The following is a 25,147-nucleotide window of genomic DNA, read 5'->3' on the forward strand; positions in this document are numbered from 1 at the left end:
TGCAGCTCATGTCCAAGTCCCAATGACCGCTGCTTCTAGCTGGTAATGATTCAGGTAGACTGGAAAAGCCATTTGCAGCATGCGTGGATATGGAGCTTCTGTTCTCCTCTGCCTGGAGAGGTGAGACCAGGGTGCTTTTCCCTGGAGCTCTGCGACTGTGGCATGGTAAAGAGAACCTTGGGATACACTAAGCTGGGTGGCAAAGGTAGATTCATAATAGAAGTTGGCAAAAGGGGGAAAGAGAGCTCTAAATTAGGAGTAGGTCCCAGACTGAAATATGAGTGGGGCATTGAGGTAGGAGGGATAAAGGAAACACTATATATTAAGCAAAGCAGCAGAAAATAGGACTATCAACACCCACAACAGAGATCTTTGAGGGAAGAATAAAAAACCTGACTATTCAGACAAAACATAGTTAAGTGGCCCTTGTGCAAATGAGATCAGTTTACCTGCTTCTTGGAAGAAATACCCTAGGCTCGTCCACAGTGTTGTAGATGGGGCCAACGGCCCTGGGCACCTTCAGCCTTCAGTGGCAAACCCCAGCTTTCTGGGCAAGGTTAGGTCATAGGTGGCTGGAGCAGGGCTGGAAGAGACTGAACCCTCCCTTAGAGGAGCGAGGGGGAAGCCTACATTCCAGTGTCCCTGTTTCCTCACAGCAGAGGCATGTAAGTCTGGCAGGCTTTAGCTCAATGACCTTCCTTTCCACTATTGAAGCAGGACCCAGATGGCATCCTATGAGACCCCTTTGGGGCGTTGGAGCCTTTAAGGGTGTATCCTAAAAGCTGGTAGTTCCCCTGATCTCTATTGGGCTTTTCTGCTTCTAGGTATCTTAAAAGCCATGCTCAGAAGATCTCGCTGAGGGGTTTGAGGATCCCCATCGCCTATATAAATCTTTTCCATATATCTGGAGCTATTTGGAAAAAGACAAAACAGTGTTATTAGCTGGATCTAATAAAGAAGGTAGTTGTTTGCAGGCGAAAAAGATTTGGTGTCTCCTGTTCATCAGCATTCAAAAGAAATGTAATTTTTTTTTTTTTTTAAAGAAGCATGATATGGTAGCAGGCACCATTTTTTAAAAAAAATTTTTTTTTATTCTTTTTAGAGAGAAGAGGGAGAGAGAGAGAGAGAGAGAAAGGAGGAGCAGGAAGTATCAACTCCCACATGTGCCTTGACCAGGCAAGCCCAGGGCTTTGAACTGGCGACCTCAGTGTTTCCAGGTCGACACTTTATCCACTGTGCCACCACAGGTCAGGCAGCAGGCACCATTTCTTGATTCCACTGGACTCGGAAGATTTCTCTGGCAAACACTGTTTTCAGCAGAAGAGGAATTGGAAAATGTTTTGAGCATTTAAAAAAATGATAGTTGGCCTGACCTGTGGTGGCGCAGTGGATAAAGCGTCGACCTGGAAATGCTGAGGTCGCCGGTTCAAAACCCTGGGCTTTCCTGGTCAAGGCACATATGGGAGTTGATGCTTCCAGCTCCTCCCCACCTTCTCTCTCTGTCTCTCTCTCCTCTCTCTCTCCCTCTCTGTCTCCCTCTCTCCCTTTCTCTAAAATGAATAAATAAAATTAAAAAAGAAAATTTTAAAAATATATTAAAAAAAATAAAAAAATGATAGTTAACACGGACCATTCTCATACCAGATACAAAAATTAACTCAAAATGTAAGAGAAAAACTAAATATAAGAGAACAAACTATAAAACTGTAAGAGGAAAACAAAGGGACAGCTCTTCATGTCCTTTGATTTGGCAGTGATTACTTACATGTAACACCAAAAGCATAAACAACAACAAAAAACTAGGTAACTTAGACTTCATCAAAAGTCTTTGTGCATCGAAAGGCATTGCCAGGAGACTGAAAAAGAGCTCACAGAATGAGAGAAAATACTTACAAATCATGTCATAAGATTCTTGTATCCAGAATAGAGAACTCTGACAACTCAACAACAAAAAGATAATCCAATTTAAAAATGAGGAAAGGATGTAAATAGACATTTCTCCAAAGAAGATATACAAATGAGCAAAAACCACATGAAAAGATGTTTAGCATCATTAGTCATCAGGGAAATGCAAACCAAAACCAGATTGAGATACCACTTCACACCCGTTAGGATGGCCATAATAAAGAAATGGAAAATAAAAAGTGTTTGTGAGGATGTGGTAAAATTGGAATCCCCCGTACACTGCTGGTGGGAATGTAAAATGGTGCAGCCACTCGGGGATTTAATTTGGTGGTTTCTCAAAAGGTTAAACATAGAATTACCATATGACCCAGCAATTCCCTTTGTAGGTATATCCCCCCCAATTGAAAACAGGTGTTCAAACAAAAACATATGCATGAATGTTTTTTCATTCAGCTCTGTTCACAATAGCCAAAAGGTGAAAATGCCCCAGGTGTCTATCAACAAGTGAATGGATAAACAAATGCGATGTATCTGTACAATGAAATATTATTTAGCTATAAAAAGGAATGAAATACTGACATGTTCTGTAGCATGGATGAATCTTGAAAACATGCTTGGACTCAGTGGTCGGCAAACTCATTAGTAAGCAGAGCCAAATATCAACAGTTTGATGATTGAAATTTCTTTTGAGAGCCAGATTTTTTAAACTTAAACTATATAGGTAGGTACATTCCTTATCAAGGTAGCACCCGCACATGGTATTTTGTGGAAGAGCCACACTCAAGGGGCCAAAGAACCGCATGTGGCTCGCGAGCCGCACTTTGCTGACCAGGGAGCTAGGTGAACGAAGCCAGTACTGTATGATTCTGTTGTTCCTGCGATATTCCAAATAGGAAAATGCATAGACAAAAAGCAAATTAGTGGTTGCCAGGGGTTGGGGGCAGGGTAGAATGGGAGAGTGAATATTCATTGTGCATGGCTTTCCATTTGGGCTGATGTAAATGTTGTGGGACTAGATTGAGGTGATGGTTGTACAACATAAATGTACTTAATGCCACTGAGTTGTACAGTTTAAAATGATTACAATGGTAAATTTATGTTACATGTATACACAATAAAAAAGATGTTTTGGTAGACCTTTCATGCCATTCCAAAACCCATAATAGTAGTAACGGTCTACTTCAAGCAGGTAATGAATGATTGGTATTCAGATGGGTTTGACCTTGGACTGACCCAATCTTTGAAGAACAGAGTCCATAGGATTAACTATGTACTCAGTGGCATCCTAGATTAGCATTCCTCCTCTATTATAGTATCCCAATTAATTGCAAATCTTTGCTTGCTGCAAACAGATTACTTATGTAATACTTTTGATTTTGCTTAGGGTGCAATTCATAGCATCAAAATGTTTATGCACTTCCTTTGAAAAATAAGGAAGAGGCCCTGACTAGTTGGCTCAGTGGTAGAGCGTCAGCCCAGTGTGTGGATGTCCTGGGTTCGATTCCCAGTCAGGGCACTCAAGAGGTGACCATCTGCTTCTCTACCCCTCCTCCTCCCCCCTTTCTCTCTTTCTCTCTCTCTCTCTCTTCCCTTCCCATAGCCATGGTTTGATTGGTTCAAGCACATTGGCCCCAGGCACTGAGGATGGCTCCATGGAACCTCCACCTCAGGTGCTAAAAATAGCTTTGTTATGAGCAAGGCCCCAGATGGGCAGAACATAGGCCCCAGAGGGGGGGTTGCTGGTTGGATCCCAGTTAGGATGCATGTGGGAGTCTGTCTATTACTCCTCACTTGGAAAATGTGAAAAAATAAAAAATAAAATAAGAAAGATAAGCATCGCCTGATGTGTGGTGACACAGTGGATAAAGCATTGACTTGGAATTCTGATGTTGCCAGTTCAAAACCTTGGGCTTGCCTGGTCATGGCACACATGAGAAGCAACTACAAAGCAACTGGGAGATGATGCTTCACTTCTCTCTCTCTTACCTTTCTCTAAAATTAATAAAATTTAAAAATATCTTTAAAAAAAAGAAAAGTGCATTAGTGAAAGTAATTAACTTGCAGGTGTTGTTGCTATAACTTGTTTCAGGCACTCACTTTTGACCAGGACTTTGTTTTGTTTGATGTTTCTCTGGCCTAAGTTATTTCTCTCCTATTTGTTCTTAGTGTCTTTATGAGAAGTTTACCATCTGGGGTGACAGTAAGACAAGTCTGTATCAGCTCAAAAAGTGGAATTTGTAGCTGACCTGGAGTTGTTAGATAGTCCACATTCACTTACACCCTTGACATGTTTTGTTGGTGAGGTTTCACCGTGTAGACAAGGACGGTGTAAAGATTGTAAATGAATCGCGCGTGTGTATGTGTGTGTGTGAGGGACAGTGCTCCTTGCACAGAGGCCATGCTGATCTTCTCTGTATTGTTCCAACTTCTTGGTACGTGTGCTGCTGAAACAAGTACTGGACTGCCTTTCACTTGTAATAGTGGAGGCCACCTCGAGAGTGGTGGGTCTCCTGATTAAAAACATTCAGACAGTCACTTTCTATGTTTTCCCCTGTAGTGGTGCCTGTGGTGAGGTGAAGCTAGCTTTTGAGAGGAAAACATGTAAGAAAGTAGCCATAAAGATCATCAGCAAAAGGAAGTTTGCTATTGGCTCCGAGAAAGAGGCAGTAAGTACCTGTGGCTTCTCAGCTGTTCTTAACACGTCTTAATTTTCCCAGAATAATCATGGAATGGTGATTTTCAATGTCAGGAGAAATGTACTGCTCAGATAGGTGAATTTGTATCAAAGAACATGGAACATTTTTTAATGTATTCAACTAATCTAGAAACTTATAATTTGGTTCCAAAAAAATATTTGGTTATTTGGTTGTACATAATAATGCACTCGCAGGAAGTATTTTTTTTTCCTTTTAAGTTGTCATAAGACTGTTTTTACAATAAATGAAAAGGAAATTAGGGAAAGGAAAATCTAGCCATATCCCCACCACTGTAACCCCACAGATGTTTTCAGTTTTCTTTCCTTTCTATTCTTTGTTCATGTGAATTCTTGTTTTTAAATGGTTGAAATCACATCGTATATACAATTTTGTATTTTGCTTTTCCATACAAGCATTAATGCATAAACTTTTCCTGAATATATCCTTTTTGATAGTCAAGTCTCTGTTTCATCAACTTTATCATAATTTATTCAACCATTTCTGTGATTGATTATTTAGATAATTTCTAACTCTGCTTTCCCTGGTAATGTGGGCAATGGATATCTTAGTGTTTATAGATTTTTAAAATCTTAATTATTTTAATAGTCTCTTTATATACTAGCCATTCATTTTATTACATTTTTAATGTTACACTTTTACTGTGTGAATGAAATGGCCAAATGTGTTGGTCTTTCAACACGATTCAACAAAGTAATGTAAAATGTGACCTGTAATCACGTTTTCCTTTGTGGCCAGCTGTTTCTGGCTATTCTACTTTAACATTCTTTAAAGATCAATTTTCCCCCCTCAAGACAATGCCCTTCTCACATGGCAAGAGGAATTTCCTTTCTGTGTTCACTTTGTTTTAGATCGTTTCCCCTGTGATTCTGGATTTGTTTTGCATTTGTGACAGAAAGAAAATACCTACTAGAGTCTTAATGACTTGCAGCAAAATTTTAGTTCTGAATTTCATCTTTGAAATCATTTTAGGCTCTATTTAGACTTCTCTATCAACAGAACACACCCTGACTTAGTAATGAGTTTAACGGCTTACAGGAAGAGGCAGGCTTTTAAAATTAAACATCTGGGTTTCTTAGCTGAGGTCCATTTTACCTAAATATGTAATTCTATATCCTCTGTGCTTGTGGAGGGTGTAGCTCATGAGGTTGAGTAACTTGATTCATCCTTTTGGAATTGTTATGGAGAACAACTTCAGTACCCTGAAACTTCCTCTATTTAAGAGTCTCAGTAAATATGTCAGCCTGCAGTTGAAATAGAAAACTGTGTCTGCTCTATTATTAGATACTTGACTTGACAGTTTCTTCTTACAGTTTTATTAAATAACCTTTTTGTCTGTGGTTTTGATTGTTTTATCATTTTTATGACTGCAAACAAATCCATAGCTAGTGAGACAAACAGAACTTACCAGGTAAGGATGAGAACAGTGGAAACACTTGTTTCTGGCTGTGGGAACTGGAGCAAATAGCTTCCTTTCTCTGAGCCTCAGTTGCTCCATCTGTAAATTGGGGATAAAAATAGAACCCAGTTCACTTGGGGATTATGAGGCTTGTATGAGATGATCCTTTTTTTTTTTCTTTTTGTATTTTTCTGAAGCTGGAAACGGGGAGGCAGTCAGACAGACTCCCGCATGCACCCGACCGGGATCCACCCGGCACACCCACCAGGGGGCAATGCTCTGCCCATCTGGGGCGTTGCTCTGCTGTGACCAGAGCCACTCTAGTGCCTGAGGCAAAGGCCATAGAGCCATCCCTAGCGCCCGGGCCATCTTTGCTCCAATGGAGCCTCAGCTGCGGGAGGGGAAGAGAGAGACAGAGAGGAAGGAGAGGGGGAGGGGTGGAGAACCAAATGGGCGCCTCTCCTGTGTGCCCTGGCCGGGAATCGAACCCAGGACTTCCGCATGCCAGGCCGATGCTCTACCACTGAGCCAACCGGCCAGGGCGAGATGATCCTTTATATTTTTTTTTTTCTTTTTTTTTTGGTATTTTGCTTAAGTTGGAAACGGGGAGGCAGTCAGACAGACTCCCGCATGCGCCCGACCAAGATCCACCCGGCATGCCCACCAGGGGGCGATGCTCTGCCCATCTGGGGCATCGCTCTGCCGCAATCAGAGCCATTCTAGCGCCTAAGTCAGAGGCCACAGAGCCATCCTCAGCGCCTGGGCAAACTTTGCTCCAATGGAGCCTCAGCTGCAGGAGGGGAAGAGAGAGACAGAGAGGAAGGAGAGGAGGAGGGGTGGAGAAGCAGATGGGCGCTTCTCCTGTGTGCCCTGGCCGGGAATCGAACCCGGGACTCCCGCATGCCAGGCTGACGCTCTACCACTGAGCAAACTGGCCAGGGCGAGATGATCCTTTTAAATAAAGAGTTTGACATAATGCCTGGTCATTTATTGAATGCTTTCTATATACCAGGCACTTTACAGAGTGATTTTTAAATGAGTTGTTTAAATCATTTTAATTTCTCTATATGAATAGAGCTGGGTTTGGAACTCAGGTACCTGTTACTTAACTAAGTTTAACTGTAAATATTTTCTAAATGTTGGCTATTATTATTAATAAACTCTAATGTTATTTTATTTATCAAAAGAATCCTGCTCTCAATGTTGAAACAGAAATCGAAATTTTGAAAAAATTAAATCATGTAAGTATTGCTATAAAATATGGTCCATACTTAAAATCATTTATCTCAAAATATGGGAGGAGTACAAAGCATTGCAGTGTAATAAAGTTAGTATTAACTTGGGTTTCTTTGTTGTGTGTGTACACATGCATGCATATGTGTATTTAGTTTCGTTTACCTGGAAAGAGCTTTACCCTGAAGTTTTTTTTTTTTTTAATTTATTCAGTGAGAGGAGAGGAGTCAGAGACAGACTACTGCATGTGCCCCGATGGGGATCTACCTGGCAATTCCACTAGGGGGCAATGCTCTGCTAATCTGGGGTGTTGCTCTGTTGCTCGGCAGTTGAGCTCTTCTTAGCGCCTGAGGTGGAGGCCACACAGCCATACTCAGAGCCTGGAGCCAACTTGTTCCAATTGAGCCATGACTGCAGGAGGAGAACAGGGAGAAAGAGCGAGAGCAGGCAAAGAGAGAGAGAGAGGTGAGAGGGGGAGGGAGGTGGAGAAGCAGATGGGCGCTTCTCTTGTGTGCCCTGGCCAGGAATTGAACCCAGGACATCCATATGCCAGGCCGACACTTTGCCACTGAGCAAACCGGCCAGTGCCATCCCCGAAGTTTTGAAAGGACAATACTGTGTAAAGATTTAATGATTAAATAATTATGTGATATTTACAGTGACTTATTTTTTGAACAGAAGACATAGTAAATATAAATTTATATCCTATATGGACTTTATCAACTGATTATGTTTGGGAAGACAATGCTAATCCGGTGAATTTGGTTTGATTATACCTGAAGTTTGAATACCTCTGAATTACCTTTTAATTTTAATTGTTCCCATTTAAATTAAAAGGTGCTGGTTTTCATTTACCTCAGTTGGAGTAAATCGAATAAACCCAAGGGTATCCAATACATGTGACAATTACCTGTCTTACGTCTGATTAGATGGTATCAGTGTCAATAGTATTTTTTTGTGCACTGATGACCTTGTCACAATAGAAGATGTCTAACTTTATTTTTTTAATTGAATTCCATGGGGTGACATTAGTTAATTAAATTATATAGGTTTCAGGTGTACAGTTTTATGATATATCATCTATATATTACAGTGTGTGTTTACCACCCCAAGTCAAGCCTCTTTCTGTTTATTCCCCCTATATCCTCTTTGGCCTCCCCCACCCCCCCAATAGTGTCTAACTTTAAAAATGTGAGAAGGGCTCTGGCTGGATAGGTCAGTTGGTTAGAGCATCAACCCAAAGCACAGAGATTACTGTTTTGATCCCGGTTAGGGCACATTTAAGAACAGATCGATGTTCCTGTCTCTTTCTCCTGTACCCTCTCTCACTAAAATAAAATTTTAAAAATGTGAGAAGAGAAAAAGTTACGGGACTGACCTCATCTTTCTTTTTATTGTTTATAAGCTAGGTGGGCACTGGAGTTAAACTTGCTATGATGCTGTTCTTTTTTTTTTTTTTTTCATTTTTCCGAAGCTGGAAACGGGGAGGCAGTCAGACAGACTCCCACATGCGCCCAGCCGGGATCCACTGGGCATGCCCACCAGGGGGCAATGCTCTGCCCATCTGGGGCACCGCTCTGTTGCAACCAGAGCCATTCTAGCGCCTGAGTCAGAGGCCACAGAGCCGTCCTCATCGCCCGGGCAAACTTTGCTCCAATGGAGCCTCGGCTGCGGGAGGGGAAGAGAGAGACAGAGAGGAAGGAGAGGGGGAGGGATGGAGAAGCAGATGGGTGCTTCTCCTGTGTGCCCTGACTGGGAATCGAACCCAGGACTCCCGCACGCCAGGCCAACGCTCTACCACTGAGCTAACCGGCCAGGGCCCTGGGTACTTTCTTTATGTGTAAACATGAACCACTCCCTTGCCAACTTGTTGGGATTGGTGAGTTTCTTATAGGTTTTCACTGAAGAGCCAGATTAATTTTGTTCTGCCCTCCTGCCCCCTCCTTGCATTAACTTCAGAATGTCCCAAGATATGGCCATCTGCCTGATCTTGGCCTCCCTGGTCCTCTGGGCAGATCTCTGAGTCCTGCTCTTGTGTTCTCTCTCCTTTTGGGAGATTCTCACTACTGTTCTTCTCTTCCCTCTTTTAGCCTTGTATCATCAAGATCAAAGACTTTTTTGATGCTGAAGATTTTTATATTGTTTTGGAATTGTAAGTAGTACACTTTTTAAAATTTGTTCCCATTTAAATACTTATTTAAAGACTAATGCTGACTTGCATTTCTCATCCATGGGACCCTCAATGTATGTTGTGGTGGTGGGGCCCACAAAGTGTGTGAGGGACTTAGTATCATATCTAAAACCCTCCAGTGTTTGTAAAGGCAGGTGGCTTAGAGCCTTGAGACTCTTGATCTGAGGCCTGGGTTTGAATCCCACCCTGCAAGTACTAGCTGACTGCCTACAGTTAGTTGACTTTACCTCTCAGAGTCTCATTTTCCTGGTGTTAAATGGCAATCAGTGAACAACTAAGGTGCCGCAACAAAGTATTCATGCTTTTCTTTTTTTTATTTTTCTGAAGCTGGAAACGGGGAGAGACAGTCAGACAGACTCCCGCATGCGCCCGACCGGGATCCACCCAGCACGCCCACCAGGGGCGACTCTCTGCCCACCAGGGGGCGATGCTCTGCCCCTCCGGGGCGTCGCTCTGCCGCGACCAGAGCCACTCTAGCGCCTGGGGCAGAGGCCAAGGAGCCATCCCCAGTGCCCGGGCCATCTTTGCTCCAATGGAGCCTTGGCTGCGGGAGGGGAAGAGAGAGACAGAGAGGAAGGAGGGGTGGGGGTGGAGAAGCAAATGGGCGCTTCTCCTATGTGCCCTGGCTGGTAATCGAACCCGGGTCCCCCGCACGCCAGGCCGACGCTCTACCGCTGAGCCAACCGGCCAGGGCCTATTCATGCTTTTCATCTCTCTCCCTTCCTGTCTGTCTGTCCCTATCTGACTCTCTCTCTGTCTCTGTCAAAAAACCCCACAAACAAGAAACAACAACAAGATTATGTAGTAAGCAACGGTCCTGATCAAAACAGTAGGAGAGACTAGATAGCCCTTGTGATGCTTGAAGGAATTACCTGTTGCTGTTAAATAGGAGAATGTTACCTGATTGGGTCTAGTTAAAAAAGTTTAATAATAGTAATAGCCTGACCAGTGGTGACGCAGTGGATAGAGCATTGGCCTGGGACACCAAGCTCCCAGGTTTGAAACCTTGAAGTCGCTGGCTTGAGTGCTGGCTCATCTGGCTTGAGTGCGGGGGTTGCCGGTTTGAGTGGGATTATCAACATGATCCCAAGGTTGCTGGCTTGAGCAAGGGGTCACTGGCTCTGGTCAAGGCACATATGAGAAGCAATCAATGAAAAACTAAAGTGCCAGAAGTATGAGCTGATGCTTTTCTTTTTTTTTTTTAAACAGGGACAGAGAGAGAGAGTCGGAGAGAGGGTTAGATAGGACAGACAGACAGGAACGGAGAGAGATGAGAAGCATTAATTATTAGTTTTTCCTCATTGCAACACCTTAGTTATTCATTGATTGCTTTCTCATATGTGCCTTGACTGTGGGGCTACAGCAGACCGAGTAACCCCTTGCTCAAGCCAGCAACCTTGGGTCCAAGCTGGTGAGCTTTGCTCAAACCAGATGAGCCCGCGCTCAAGCGGGACCTTGGGGTCTCGAACCTGGGTCCTCTGCATCCCAGTCCAACGCTCTAATCCACCGCCTGGTCAGGCACGAGCTGATGCTTTTCATCTCTGTCCCTTCCAGTCTGTCTCTCTCTCTTTAAAAAAAATAAAAATAACCTGGAATGCTGAGGTCGCCGGTTCAATACCTTGCACTTGCCTGGTCTAAGGCACATATGGGAGTTGAAGCTTCCTGCTCCTCCCCCTTTCTTTCTTTCTCTCTCTCTCTCTCTCTCTCTCTCCCCTCTCTAAAATAAATAAATAAATAAAAATTTAAAAAATAAAAATAAATAATAAAACAATAACAATAATTGATACTAATTAAGCACTTAATATGAGCTGAGTATTACTCTAAGCACTTCACATGAATTAAGTAATTTAACCCTCATAACAGTCATCCAGGTTGCTTACAAGTTACTGGTGGATTATTATAATACACTAATTTTTTGTATTTTTCTGAATTGAGAAGTTGGGGCTGGCAGACAGACTCCTGCATGTGCAGGACCAGGATCCACCTAGTATGCCCCCCAGGGGGCGATACTCTGCCCATCAGGGGGCATTGCTCCGTTTTCTGTAGGAGCCATTCTAGCACCCGAGGCGGAGGCCATGGAGCCATCCTCAGCACCCTGGCCAACTTTGCTCCCATGGAGCCTTGGCTGTGGGAGGAGAAGAGAGAGACAGAGAGGAAGGAGAGGGGGAAGGGTGGAGAAGCAGATGGGCGCTTCTCTTGTGTGCCCTGGCCAGGAATTGAACCTGGGACTTCACACACCAGGCCAACACTCTACCGCTGAACCAGCCAGCCAGGGCTAGATTACTATATACTTTTAACCCTACTTCATAGCAAAGGAAATTAGAATGCAGATGGATTGAACAAGCAGCTACACTGTTTCATCTACATCAGTTATCTCTTAATTTTTACAACAACCATCAAAGTAGGTGGGATCATTCCTATCTTTTTAAGAGAGAGAAATAAGATTAGAGAGGTTACATAACTTGTCCAAAGTCCCCCAGCTGGGAAGTTGTGGAGTTGGGGTGTAGACCCCTGATTATCTGATTGTATACTCCTGCTTGCTGCTCTGTACCAGTTTCAGAATCCTCTGGGGTATGTGATTAAAATGCAGATTCCTGGGCCCTGCCTTTGGTTCATTGAATTAGATTTTTTAAAGCTCCCCAAGTGTCTCCAATGCCCACGGCACCCTCTTTCCAACTTTTTTTTTTTCTTAGTTTTCACTGAGGATGTCTTTATTGTGGATGAAGTTTACTACCTCATTGCCTTTACAATGGGAGTCAGGGGTGAATAAAAATGTCAACTCTTTGCTTGTCTTTATAATTACTTTGTTTTCTTTGTGTTGCTATCCTCTACCCAAGTGAGTTTCCCTCCAGGCACCAACCCCCTGCTTTTCCTGTGTGTTTTAGGATGGAGGGAGGTGAGCTGTTTGACAGGCTAGTGGGGAATAGACGGCTGAAAGAAGCTACGTGCAAACTGTATTTTTACCAGATGCTCCTGGCTGTACAGGTAAGAAGCCCACAGTGCTTGTGACAGCCTACTTTCTTGTAGGTGAATTGCTTGCTGAATTAAAAAGTGAGTGACCATGGGTGAAAACCTGGAGAACAGAGTCTGTATGTGTTGTTTGTTCTGTGTTTGGCAAAAACATCTCCCCTTTGACTCAGATGAGAAAGTAAGAAGAAGGAGTTAAAGACATAAACATATGGTCCTGCATGTTTTTCTTTAGCTCAGAGGTATTTCTGAAGGCACATTGATCTCTACTTCTGCTTGATCCTGGTAGAATCCCCCTTACCTCTCAGTGGGAGCGTAGTAGATATGAGAATATGGCTGGCAAGCTGAGGTGATTCTAACAGATCATTTCCCCGTGACCTGTTACTAGGTGTTCCCTGCAGCGTCCTGTTAACTGCAGCAGGCAGGTGGGCAGGTAAATGCACTGCCTTCTCTTTTTCCCATGAGAGTGTTGAGTGGAGGAACAGCTGGTGGCATACTGTCTGCTTTGAAGAACATCACTCTTTTTCAAACCAAATTTGTTTGTGGCCAAGGTTTCTTCTTCTTTTGAAAACTTTGTGCAGGAAATGTAGTGATTGGGACCAGCTCTTACATTGAATGAGACTTGAGGGAGATTTTCCTGGGGCATTCCCAATACAAGTGTTTCGGAGGAATTTTTATTCTAGGCCAGAGGGTTAGCCAGAGAGAGAAAAGGGAAGCCCACCTAAACAGTTTTTTACTAACCTAATGATTTATTCCCTTCTTTATGTTATACCAAGAATATGAAATGTATTTATTTATTTATTGACTTTAGAGAAGATGGGAGAGACAGACAGAAATATCAATCTGTTTGTGTATGTGCCCTGACCAGGGAATCAAGAATATTAAGAAGAAATGAGTGCAGCCTGACTGGTGGTGATGTAGTGGGTGGAGCATTGACCTGGGGTGCTGAGGGCCCGGGTTCGAAACTCCCAAGTTGCTGGCTTGAGTGCGGGCTTGTCCAGCTTGAGTGCCGACTCGTTGGCTTTAGTGTGGGATCAACAATATGATCCCAAGGTTGCTAGCTTGAGCCCAAGATTGCTGGCTTTAACAAGGGGTCACTGGCTCGACTTGAGCCCACAGGTCAAGGCACATATGAGAAGCAATCAGTGAACAACTAAAGAGATGCAACTACAAGTTGATGCTTCTCATCTCTCTTATTTCTCTCATTCTTAGCAAAAAGAAAAGAAGTACCGATCAGTGCATGTGGGAAATTAAAAACATTTTTTTAATTGATTTTAGAGAGTGAGAAACATCAATTTGTTGTTCCACTTTCCACTTATTTATGCATTCATTGGTTGATTCTTGTATATATCCTGTCTGGGGATTGAAGTCACAACCATGGCATAGCAGGGTGACGCTTTAAGCAACTGAGCTAACCAGTCAGGGATGGAAATATTTTCTTAATGAAAAAAGACAGTGTACAAAAATGAACATACAAAGAAACATCAACATACTACAGAAGGTCCTCAACTTATGATGGTTTGACTTAGGATTTTTCAATTTTATGATCATGTGAAAGTGATAAGGATTCAGTGGAAACCATACTTCTAGTTTTGAATGTTGATCTTTTCCTGGGCAAGTGATATGCAGTATGATATTCTCTGGTAGTGCTGGGCAGTAGCAGCAAGCCACAGAAGTGATATTGAGGGTAAACAATTGATATTCTGCAGTGTATTCATTGTGTCACATGAGTTTGCCTAGCTATTGGCTAATACAAGTGTTCTGAGCACATCTGAGGTAGGCTAAGCTAAGCTATGATTTTTGGTAGATTAGGTGTATTAAATGCATTTGGACTTAACGTATTTTCAACTTATGATGGGTTTATCAAGATTGTAACCCTATCGTAAGTTGAGGAGCATCTGTATTTCATACCATAGAGTTTTCAAAGATGCTACAAATTTGTTGACTCGGGGTATTTTTTTTTTTTTTTTTTTAGAGAAAGAGAGAGAGACAGAGGAACAGATTGGGACAGACAAGCAGGAAGGTTGGGAAATGAGAAGCATCAATTCTTAGTTGTGGCACCTTAGTTGTTCATTGATTGCTTTCATATATGTGCCTTGATGGGAGCCTCCAGCCAAGCCAGTGACCCCTTGCTCAAGCCAGCAACCATGGGCTTTAAGCCAGTGACTTTTGGGCTCAAGCTAGTGACCCTGTGCTCAAGCTGGTGAGCCTGCGCTCAAGCCAGCAACTTTGGGGTTTTGAACCTGGGCCCTCTGCATCCCAGTTCGATGCTCTATCTACTGTGCCACCACCTGGTCAGTCTGACTCTGGGTATTTAAAAAGATAATTTACAACATGTACTTTACAGATTCCCTCAAAAAATATTCTCAGGGTCGGACTAACCAAATGTATCATTTCAGTGGATTTTTATGGTATCTGTCTGTGTGGGTATTATCTCTACTCGCATGTGTACTCCATAAATCTAAGAGTCATGCCTCCCTTTCTGTGTAGTACCTTCATGAAAATGGTATTATACATCGGGATTTAAAACCAGAGAATGTTCTACTTTCATCTCAAAGAGAGGACTGTCTTATAAAGGTGAGAAATTTATGTTCTAAATGTGGCCATTCCATTAGATTTCTTTTTAGAAACTTTTAAAATTCATCAGGTAAAAAAAGAGGAGCATAAGAAGGTTGAGAATTTGATCTTGCCATTTTTAGCAATTATTTTTATAGATCAGGCAGTATTGTTTCAGCCTACATCTTAATGAGCATTTGAGGCGCTGCACTGTGTAACAAACCATTTTTGTGTTCAGAGGGAGGATGGGTGTCTAAATGGATGAGTGAACTACATCCTGTCTTCTCCTTCCCTCATATGAGGCAATCTCTTATTGATTAAGAAGTAAGCAACTAAAATCATGACATCCAGGCTCCTCAGAATCTCTGAAGTTGGCACCCAGGAATAAGGGCTTTTTTTTTTTCAAGCTCCTCAGTCCAGTGTGCAGCCAAGGCTGGAGTTTAAGAAGAACCATGCACAACTAATAAGAAGCCTGGAGTGTCTGTGATAAGGGTTGGAAACCTTTTGTAAGATTACAGAGAACACAGATAAGTTGGAAAAAAGCCTGGGCCTTGAGGTTCCTTGGCTCAGGAATTTTAATTTAAGCAAAATTAAATAACTTGCAAAGTTCAGGGTTGCCTTAAATTAGATATGCATTGGTAGATTCCAGATTAACAGACATGAACTGTAATATAGAAACTGATCTAACTGGATGACTTTTGGAACTGGCAGACTGTATTACTCTTTTTATTTTATGCTCATTAAAAATTATTCCTTTCTGTCTTTCATTTTAGATTACTGATTTTGGGCAGTCCAAGATTTTGGGGGAGACCTCTCTCATGAAAACCTTATGTGGTACCCCTACTTACTTGGCTCCTGAGGTTCTTAATTCCCTTGGGACTGCTGGCTATAACCGTGCTGTGGACTGCTGGAGTTTAGGAGTTATTCTTTTTATTTGGTAAGGAAAGTTTTCATTCCTTCAGAGTCTAGTTGGAGTTAATTAGGTGAAATTAAAAACATGTCCAAGTAGAGGGCATGTGTTTAATTGAGGTCACTTTTTGACCATTGATTTATAAAAAAATCTGATTTTTCATTATGCTGAAAATAAAAATCTATATATCTAAATGCCACTGAGAATGCCTCTTGATGTATTTTCCTTTCTCTCTCTACCACTATTAAGCCTTAGTGGGTATCCACCTTTCTCTGAGCATAAGACTCAAGTGTCCCTGAAGGATCAGATCACCAGTGGAAAATACAACTTCATTCCCGAAGTCTGGGCAGAGGTCTCAGAGAAGGGTATGGATACGAAAGGGTTAAGAATTGATGGTTTGCTGAAATGTGTGTGTGTTGTGGTGGGGAGAGTTTCTTTTGAAGTTCAGTGGTATTTTCCTCCTGTCAATTCTGTTCTTATTTCCTGTTGTTTTGCATCATTTGAGAGCCAAAGGAAGATATTAACAGCACGGGTTCCAGAGCCAGGTTCCAGAGCCAGGCAGACGCAAGTACTGAGTCTGCAACTCTTAGCTATGCGATCTTAGGCAACTTGTTTAAACTTTCTGAGTCCTCATTTTCTTTATTTGTAAAGGGGGACACAATACACCCCTACCTTAAAGGGTTTTTATAAGGGTTAAATGTAACATAACACAAGTGCCTGGAACCTATTTAAGTGTCCAAAACAATAAGTAACTTTAGTTACAAGATTTCCTTTGAGTAAATATACATGTAGGAGCTACATGTACTTAGTTACTTTGTATTTAAGAATTGAAATGTGTAACTTTGTAATTCTCAAAGTTTAAAACTAAAGTGAAGCACAAATAATGTAACAGTTGATTGTGGTAAATGTTCCTGTATAAGGAATAATATTGTTGCGATATACAAGCCAGCCTCCACTTGTTGCAGGCTGTCAAAAGTTTCTGCTCAGCCTGCGGTTCCATGAGCTTCTTGCTGCCTGAGGAACTCTCACCATCAGTCTCTGGGTCTCAGGGAGAGTTGGTTCTGCATCCTAAGTGTCTTAGAACTAGGTGGAAATAAGTTCAGTTTTAATTAGTTTGACCTTGTATCCATCCGGCAATGAGAGAAGAAACAGAGCTAAAAGGTTGTGAAGTCTGAGCAGGGAGAGGTGGTCAGTCATTCCTGGTGTTCTAAGGGCACTTTGTGATGAATACAGAATAGGAAGGATTAGGGGGCCCTGCCCACCTTAACTGCTGGCTCCTTGATGACCTCAGCCTCTCTTATTTCTGGATGTTGGCCTGTGGTTCTGGAATACTTTAATATTGCTGATTGAATGGATTTACCCTCCTCACTGTGATTTACCAAATTATTGTATTGCTTTAGCTTTGGACCTCGTCAAAAAGTTGTTGATAGTGGATCCAAAGGCACGTTTTACGACAGTTGAAGCTTTGAAACACCCGTGGCTTCAGGTGAGTATGGGGCAATGCCTTGTAGCATAAAATACACGGGCAGCTCTGAACTGTGTCTGAGAGATGAGGAATAGGATGGAAACACAATGTTTGCTTTTTGATCTGTTTAATGCAGCTGTTTTAGATTGAGCTTTAGGTGTGTGGGGTAGGTATATATAAGTATGGATGTGTCTTTGTGTGGTGTTTGGGGGCAACCTTTTAAAACCTGATTCCTGGCTCTTGGATGGACAAGCTCACTTTGTGGCCTGTCTTGGTTCTACTTGGCTTCCCTGGGTCTGCAATTTGGCTGTATTCCTTGGAGAGGTTGTTCTAACTCTGAACCTCTACCCCCAGTTGTGCTCCCCTCTTCCCTCAAACCTTCTACCCCAAACAGGTGGGATGGGCTGCATTCCAGCCATCTTCAACTTTAAATGAAGGAAGCAGGGGTAGGAGGGAGCACGCAGCCTCCTTGGGGGATTTAATTTTTCTTTAACACAAGTGGTTGGGTTTAAAGGGGTCCCACTAATAGCATGGAGAGTGAGCATGCTATTAGTGCAGACTGTCACTTGTGCCTTTGAAGTGTGCATTACCTCTATGTCCCTGCTGGGAGTTGTGGTTGCCATTTGATTATATCCTGACCTTGTTCCAGCTGCCAGAGTTGGAAGTTCTTTGTGGCTTTACTGAGGTAATCTTCGGTTTAGGAATTAGCTACAGCATCAGGTCTTTTGTTAAGGGCAGTTCCATTCAGCACAATCATACCCCTTTCTATGAACTTTTTATTTGGTCTGTTTCCTGTGGGGATGAGGAACTTAACCAGGTAGGTACTTTAAGCTGGAGGCTCAAATACTCTAGATTATTGGGCCAGCAACTCCTTGAATTGTCTTGTTTAGCACTGTGCTTCTGGGCCTCTAGGAAGACTGTCCCCATTCTTTCTCTGCCAACCCTCCACACTTGACAGTTCGGCCCAGGTCAGCTCAGGTTGAGAACAACAAATCCTTAAAAGAGAATTTTAAAAAGTAGATATGTGTGTTTGGGATGTTGCCCTGGAAACAGTCCCCCCAGAAAAAATCTGTCAGATGATTTAGCACTTAATAGACCACACAGATTTGAAACAGCAGGACCCTGGAGAAAAAGAATTTGGAAACAAAGGGTGGCTTTGCATGTGGGGATTTAATTTTAACGAAAAAGGGAAACATGCCTCTTGGCTCTTTTATGTGCCCTAATAGGGAAACTCTTGGGGGCCAGATGTGGAAGTAGAGGAGCTGTGTTAGTCTTGAAAAAATAATGGAGTTGCCTAGTTAGGCCTGGGAACAGGGTTTGCATCTGCCCAAATTTATAAACAAGCATAAGCTATTTTTCTTACACTTTTTGTCTCAAAACTGTTATTAACAGCCAAGGGAGAGGTGAAGTTCAGCCCAGCCACAGGGTTCTCACTTGAATACTCTTTTGTCTACATTTTGTTTTTGCAGCAAAAGGTGGAACAAACATTGAATGAAGACAAGAATGCAGATTGCCCACATAAATCATCCTCTAGTGATAGCTTAGGTCGGTGTTTTTCAACTGCTCATCTGCAGACTGGTGCTGGTCCCCCAGAAATTTCAGTTGGTCCATAGGCCCAATGATTATATACTCTATAATCTTCATACAACATTAGGGTGGTTAACTCTTCCATAGACTGGCACGACATTTCTGGCAGATAGGCATCGGTCCATGGACCGGTGGTTGAAAAACACTGGCTTAGGTTTTATTTTGGGAAAATTCCATGTTCTTGAAAAAACCAAATGGTTTTGTGGGTCTGGCACTGGACTGGGTACTGGGAATGTGAATTCTGGTCTGTTTTGTCATTAGAAGAGTGTCCAGTTTTGGGAGCACCCCTTATATCCACTTTTGCTTCATGTTCACTTTCTGAAATAGAGGATTCCTTCCTGCTTGCCTTTGAGGCACATTACAGCTTAGTAATTTTGAATAAATTGTTGACATTTCAAGACATTTCAAAGAAAGGGTATTTACAGATACATATTGCTACATGTGGTATGTTAAGGTAAAGAGCTCTTTCTTCATATTATTGCTAATTGATGACTTGTTTTAAATACAGGCCAACAGAGACTTGTGGTCAGTTCTTTCAACAGCACTGAGGAGCTGCCACATGAGAGGTGGTTTTGTTTTTTTAGGCATTTATTTTTTTTCTTTCTTTCTTTTTTTTTTTAGAAAATTTAATGGGGTGACATTACTAAGAGCACATAGATTTCAGATAAACATTTCTATAGCATTTGAACCACGATGCACTTGGCTTAGTGGGAGGAAAGGAAGGGAGGTTGGGTGGCAGAATACATGGGGCTTTGGAATCAGGCAGCTCTGGGTCTGTATTCTGCATGCACTACTCATGGTGGCTGAGCTGATCTTCCAGCTGGCTCCAAAGGCCACATCCTTAGTCATGGAGGTTTCACTTTTCTGAAGGTGGGGAGACGAGTCCCAGGTTACCTCTCTGGGCTGCCAGATGCAAATCCTTGAACCCTGCAGAAGTGAGCATCCAGGGAGGTGAGGTGGGAGTTCTCTGTGTATACTCCCTACCCTCACCCCACCCTTCCCCTTCCAGTAGCAAGAAATACCTTTAATGCTATGACCTGTTCACTTGTCTTCTTCTCTCTCTCTCTCTTTCTCTCTCTCTCTCTCTCTCTCTCTCTCTCTAATTTAGTGAGAGGAGGGAGAGGCAGAGACAGACTCCTGCATGTACCCTAACCAGGATCCATCCAGCAAGCCCTCTAGGGGGTGATGTTCTGCCTATCTGGGGCCCTTGCTCCGTAGCAACCAGAGCCATTTTTTAGTGCCTAAGGCAGAGGTTGTGGAGCCCTCCTCAGCAACTGGGGCGAACTCTCTCTAATCAAGCCATGGCTGCAGGAGGAGAGGAGAAGAGAGAGAAAGAAGCAAGAAGTGGAGGGGTGGAGAAGCAGATGGGCACTTTCTCTGTGTGCTCTCTGACTGGGAATTGAACCTGGGACATTTACTCGCCCAGCCAATGCTCTATCACTGAACTAATCAGCCAGGGCTGTCTTCCTTTCTCATTAGACCCAAGCTCAGGATATTGTGGCTAGAAGGCCTTCTGGTGACTTGTACAGCACTTGCTGGGTGAATTTTTCTAGGTTGCTGGGTTGGCTTGTTAGGATGGCCCCAATAACTGGCCTCATTGTGTACAGGGGGAGGGGTGGCTTCCTGATTGTCATCTCTGTCAAGATCTGGGATGCTGGACTGCTTAGGTCTGGTTCTCTCTGACCCACCAAGAGCTCTTAAGCATATGGTTTGATTCAATCAGTGTTGACCTAGCACTGATTGCTGATTGGACTGTTCAGGGAAGGCAGGTGGTCATTTCCTTCCTAGAACTTCAGCAAGGTCATTCCACTCGGTTGACAGACCAGCTGTTCTTGCCTAGTTTTCTGTTTTCAGGGGCTTCCTAGCCCTGTCTTTCTAGGCACTTCCCTCAAACACAGCCTACTTATGTTTTTCATTCTTTTTTTTTTTAGATTAAAATTTTTTTTTATTTTTTATTTTAGAGATGGGTGAGAGAAAAAGGGGGAGAGGAGCAGGAAGCATCAACTCATAATAGTTGCCTCTCGTATATGCCTCAACTGGGCAAGCCTAGAGTTTTGAACTGGCGACCTTAGCATTCCAGGTCGACGCTTTATCCACTGCGCCACCACAGGTCAGGCTGTTTTTCATTTCTTTTTAGGATGAAGACATGAAGAGAAAATTTCAAAATTTGCTTTTTGAAGAAGAAAATAAGTCAATGGCTCTATCCCAGTTCCCATCCCAGGTATTCCAGATGGTGGTTGTTAAACATAGGCTAAGTTTGAAGAGCCAATGAGCAAGGATGATGAGTTTGAATAGACTCTTTCATAGCAATTGCTTTACCTTTTTTTTTTTTTAATGAATAATGTAGTAGGGATTTTATTTTAGCCTGATCTGCTCTAACACCCTTAGAGGATTTAATAATGAAGAGTAAGCTTAATGCAGTAGAGAAGCACAGCTAGGGATTGTCATTCAAGAAGTCTCCTGGAAGCAAGATTAAAAAGACTTTATTAGAGGCTCAAATTTAAATTTGTTGAAAAATTTAAAATTTCAGTAAATGGTTGATTTTATATATGTAATTTTTTTTTTTTTTTTTTTTGGAGAGAGAGAGACAGAAACAGGAAGGGAGAGAGATGACATGCATCAACTAATGCTTGCGGCACTTTAGTTGTTCATTGATTGCTTCTCATATGTGCCTTGACGGGGGCTCCAGCTGAGCCAGTGATTCCCTTGCAAAAGCTGGAGACTTTAGGGTTTCAAACCTGGGTCCTCAGTGTCCTAGGTTGATGCTCTATCCACTGTGCCACCACCAGTTAGGCACATTGATGATTTATTGATTATAATTTTATTTCTCCAAAGGTTTTTGTAAGTTTAAGTTAACATCTGTTCATTCCTATCCTGCCTTCTTTTGGTGAATGACAGGCATCTTTCCACTGTCTCCTCACAATTTTAGAAATGAAAAACAAAGACACAAAAAAGACTGTCTTCCCAAAAAAGAGCAAGACTTGAGGCTCCCAGTGAGAGGTATCATCATCTCTTTAAATTTCATAGTTTAAGAGAAGATGACCAAGGAAAAGCTGGTTATGTTGCTTATCGTCAGTATACGTTATTGAGTGATCAGAAGCCACAGAGAGAGAAATGTCAGTTTGATGAGCATGTCTGAGACTGGGGGACATGGTAGGGATTCAGGTGTCAGTGAGGACAATCAGTAATTCTTTGTACTAGAAGTTTCACATGAAATACCCCACATTGACTGGGAGCACACTAGGAAACTTTAATAATCTCAAGAAGCCAGTGGTTTTCTTTGAACATTGTCTCTTTTCCTTTTTTTTAGCCTTCTACAAGTCGAAAGCGACTTCTTGAAGGGGAACCAGAGGACGCCGGCACCACAAAACGCTTGGCTGTATGTGCTGCTGTCTCGTGAACACTGGTTGAATGTGAAAGAAATGTACCTTCTTGAACCCTGCTGCTGTTTTATATATATACATATATATATATATATTTTTTTTTTTAGAGTTTTTTTTTAATTATTGGAATAGTTGCTTTTCATAGTCATCCCTGCATAATTAAAAACCTGAGGGAACCTAGCTCTGTGCTTCAGCTTGCTTATCAACTCTTCAGTTGCTTGCCTTTTTGTGTGTGTATTTGAAATCATAAGCCTTTTTGTCTGGCACTCTATCTTGCCTGTCACTGGGCAGGATTCTCAGGGTATGTCTCTGGTCTCAGCCTGGGTGAGATGCATACAAATTTTGAAGGCTCCATAGAGAGTTGTAGTCAAAGGGTCACAGTGAGGTTGTGGTGGAGTTTGTAGAGACTGGCTAACTACCAGTGTCCTTTTGAGACAGTAGGTACCTTGGTGCATGGCCCTGCTTTAAATTTTCATCCTCACTCTCATAAAGATACAGGCCCACAGTTATGCTCAGGGAAATAAGCCAAATATTATATAATTCCCGTTATATGAGGTACCTAGAATAGTCAAACTCAAAGAGGCAGAAAGTAGAATGGTGGTTGCCAGGAGCTGGGGGTGGGGAGTTACTGTGTAATGGATATATAGAGTTTCTGTTTTGCAAGATGAAGAGTTCTGGAACTGGATGGTGATGATGGCTGTACAGTAGTGTGAATGTGTTTAATCCCACTGAACTGTTTACTTAAAAAATGATTAAGATGTTAAATTTTGGCTCTGGCCAGGTTGCTCAGTTTGTTAAAGCGTTGTCCTAATATCCCAAAGTGGCAGGTTTGATCCCCTGTCAGGGCACATTCAAGAATAAACCAATGAGTGGAACAACAAATTGATGTTTCTCTCTTTCTAAAGTCAATAAATAAAATTTAAAATATTGTGAATGATCTTAAATTTTATGTGTATTTTATCACAGTAAAAAGTTGTGTGTGTTTTTTTTTTTTAAAGAAGATACAGGACAATAGTCCCTGAAACCTTGAGGCCAGATAAGTTGTAAAATTCAGTATTTTCCTCACTTTAGGAAGGGGACATGGCACATCAACTGTATTATGTGTAATATCCAGCAGAGTTTTGTAACCAAACGTGTGTGTGTGTATTTAAATTCAGTGCAAGGAGACGAAGCAGAGACAGATTCCTGCATATGCCTTGACTGGGATCCACCCGGCAATTCACTAGGGGACGATATTCTGCCCATCTGGGGCATTGCTCCATTTCTCAGCAACCAAGCTCTTCTTAGCACCTTGGGTGAAGGCCATGGAGTCATCCTTAGCACTCGGGACCAACTGGCTCCAATAGAGCCATGGCTGCACGAGGAGAAAAGAGAGAGAAGTGAGAGGGGGAGGGGAAGAGAAGCAGATGGGTGCTTCTCCTGTGTGCCCTGATGGGAATTGAACCCAAGACTTCCACACTCTGGGCCAACACTTTACCACTGAGCCAACCAGCCAGGCCCAAACAATATTTCTGCAACAGATAATCACAGTAAAAGGAATAGAGAAGACTAAGGCATATCTGTTCAGTCCCTTCTGTCAAATGAGTTATGGGTGACTCAGTTTTCAGAGATGTTTGCTAGAAATGAAGATAAGGCATGTGGATGTGTCTTGTTGAGCAAACAATAACCAAGGAGGTTCTGTAAAATCCCTCCCTTGGTTGGTCTTGTCTTCAAAGTGATTCTGGGGCTATATCATCTGTCCACTCTCATGTGATAGATAAGGATCTCTGAATGAAGGAATAAGGTCCAATGTCAAACAGCTAGCTAGTGGCAGAGCTGTGACCCAGCCCAGGTCTTTCAGACTTGAATGTTCCTCATCTCCTTAGTCTCATATTTAACTAGGCTCAGAGATGTTGACTGACAAAACTCAAAAGATCCTGTCTAAATTTTGAATGCTAGTGTTAGGTTATGGATGGGTACAGCCCCATGATCTGGAATTTGGGACACCTTGGTTGCAAGGGACAGGAGGCCCATTCATGTTCCTTTATGGAAAGAGGGATTTGTTTTCAAGGTTGCAGGTGCCTGGACCTGGGCATAATCAGGATCTCAGTTCTAATGGCAGGCTCCTCTTGTGTCTCTGGCCCACTCATTTTGCCATGCCTTAAATTGAGTGTCTTGGTTCAGATGTTGTCTGTGAGCCAGCCAGAACGGGGTCAGGGGCACACAGCTGTTGCCCCAGAAAATGGGGGTAGTGGTTGGCAGTTTCCATTAGAAAGGTCCGCAGACATTCTGAGGCTTGGCTGGCCTGGTGCCTGGGGACTGATGGAGATTTAGGTGGTTTTCATATTTAAAGGAATGGGGCTGAGATTGCCAAGTTAGATGGGGTTTAGCTCATTTGAATATTTAATGTTAAGGCTATGGTTTTTTGGGGGCATTTTTCCCTCTGGAGCAGTTTGCCAGCTCCTGTTTCCAGAGCACTATGTATTAGTTCACTCTGGTTATACCTACCATGGTAGGCTGACTAATGACCCCCAAAGATGTTTGCATCATAATTGCCCGAATTTATGAATATATTCCTTTATATGGCAAAAGAGACTTTCCAGTTAGGGGTTTTGAGATGGGAAGATTGTCCTGTCTTATCTGGGTGGGCCCAATATCATTACAATGTTCTTTTTAAGAGGGACTCAAAAGTCAGAAGATAAGAAGTTTTTTGAAAATGAAGAGGCCACAAGCCAAAGATTTCATTCAGGCTTCCACTATGGAAGCTGAAGGGGTCCCTAGAGGCTCTTTCCTTGGTACAGCTTTTCCCATTGGCTACCCAGCTGGAGGTGAGCACAGGACTTTGAAACTTGAGCAAA

The 25,147-nt window shown here is 42.5% G+C and overlaps 1 protein-coding gene and 1 pseudogene across 7 annotated transcripts in view; one reads left to right on the top strand and one right to left on the bottom strand.

Annotated features, from left to right (window-relative positions):
- CHEK2 (checkpoint kinase 2) overlaps window positions 1-23,208 on the top strand; it is a 135,648-nt gene extending 112,440 nt beyond the window's left edge. For all 7 annotated transcript variants that reach the window (XM_066370585.1, XM_066370584.1, XM_066370583.1 and 4 more), the window contains 10 exons: window positions 4,463-4,571; window positions 7,206-7,259; window positions 9,342-9,403; window positions 12,328-12,427; window positions 14,900-14,986; window positions 15,739-15,902; window positions 16,125-16,240; window positions 17,276-17,361; window positions 21,065-21,148; window positions 22,238-23,208. In XM_066370585.1, the coding sequence (XP_066226682.1) occupies window positions 4,463-4,571; window positions 7,206-7,259; window positions 9,342-9,403; window positions 12,328-12,427; window positions 14,900-14,986; window positions 15,739-15,902; window positions 16,125-16,240; window positions 17,276-17,361; window positions 21,065-21,148; window positions 22,238-22,327 (952 nt within the window). In that variant the 3' untranslated portion in view covers window positions 22,328-23,208. The remainder of the gene's footprint in view (window positions 1-4,462; window positions 4,572-7,205; window positions 7,260-9,341; window positions 9,404-12,327; window positions 12,428-14,899; window positions 14,987-15,738; window positions 15,903-16,124; window positions 16,241-17,275; window positions 17,362-21,064; window positions 21,149-22,237) is intronic.
- LOC136395983 (U6 spliceosomal RNA) lies at window positions 4,288-4,362 on the bottom strand (annotated as a pseudogene).
- Window positions 23,209-25,147: the final 1,939 nt, after the last annotated feature.

This window comes from Saccopteryx leptura, chromosome 2, assembly GCF_036850995.1.
Source record: "Saccopteryx leptura isolate mSacLep1 chromosome 2, mSacLep1_pri_phased_curated, whole genome shotgun sequence".
Lineage (NCBI taxonomy): Eukaryota > Metazoa > Chordata > Mammalia > Chiroptera > Emballonuridae > Saccopteryx > Saccopteryx leptura.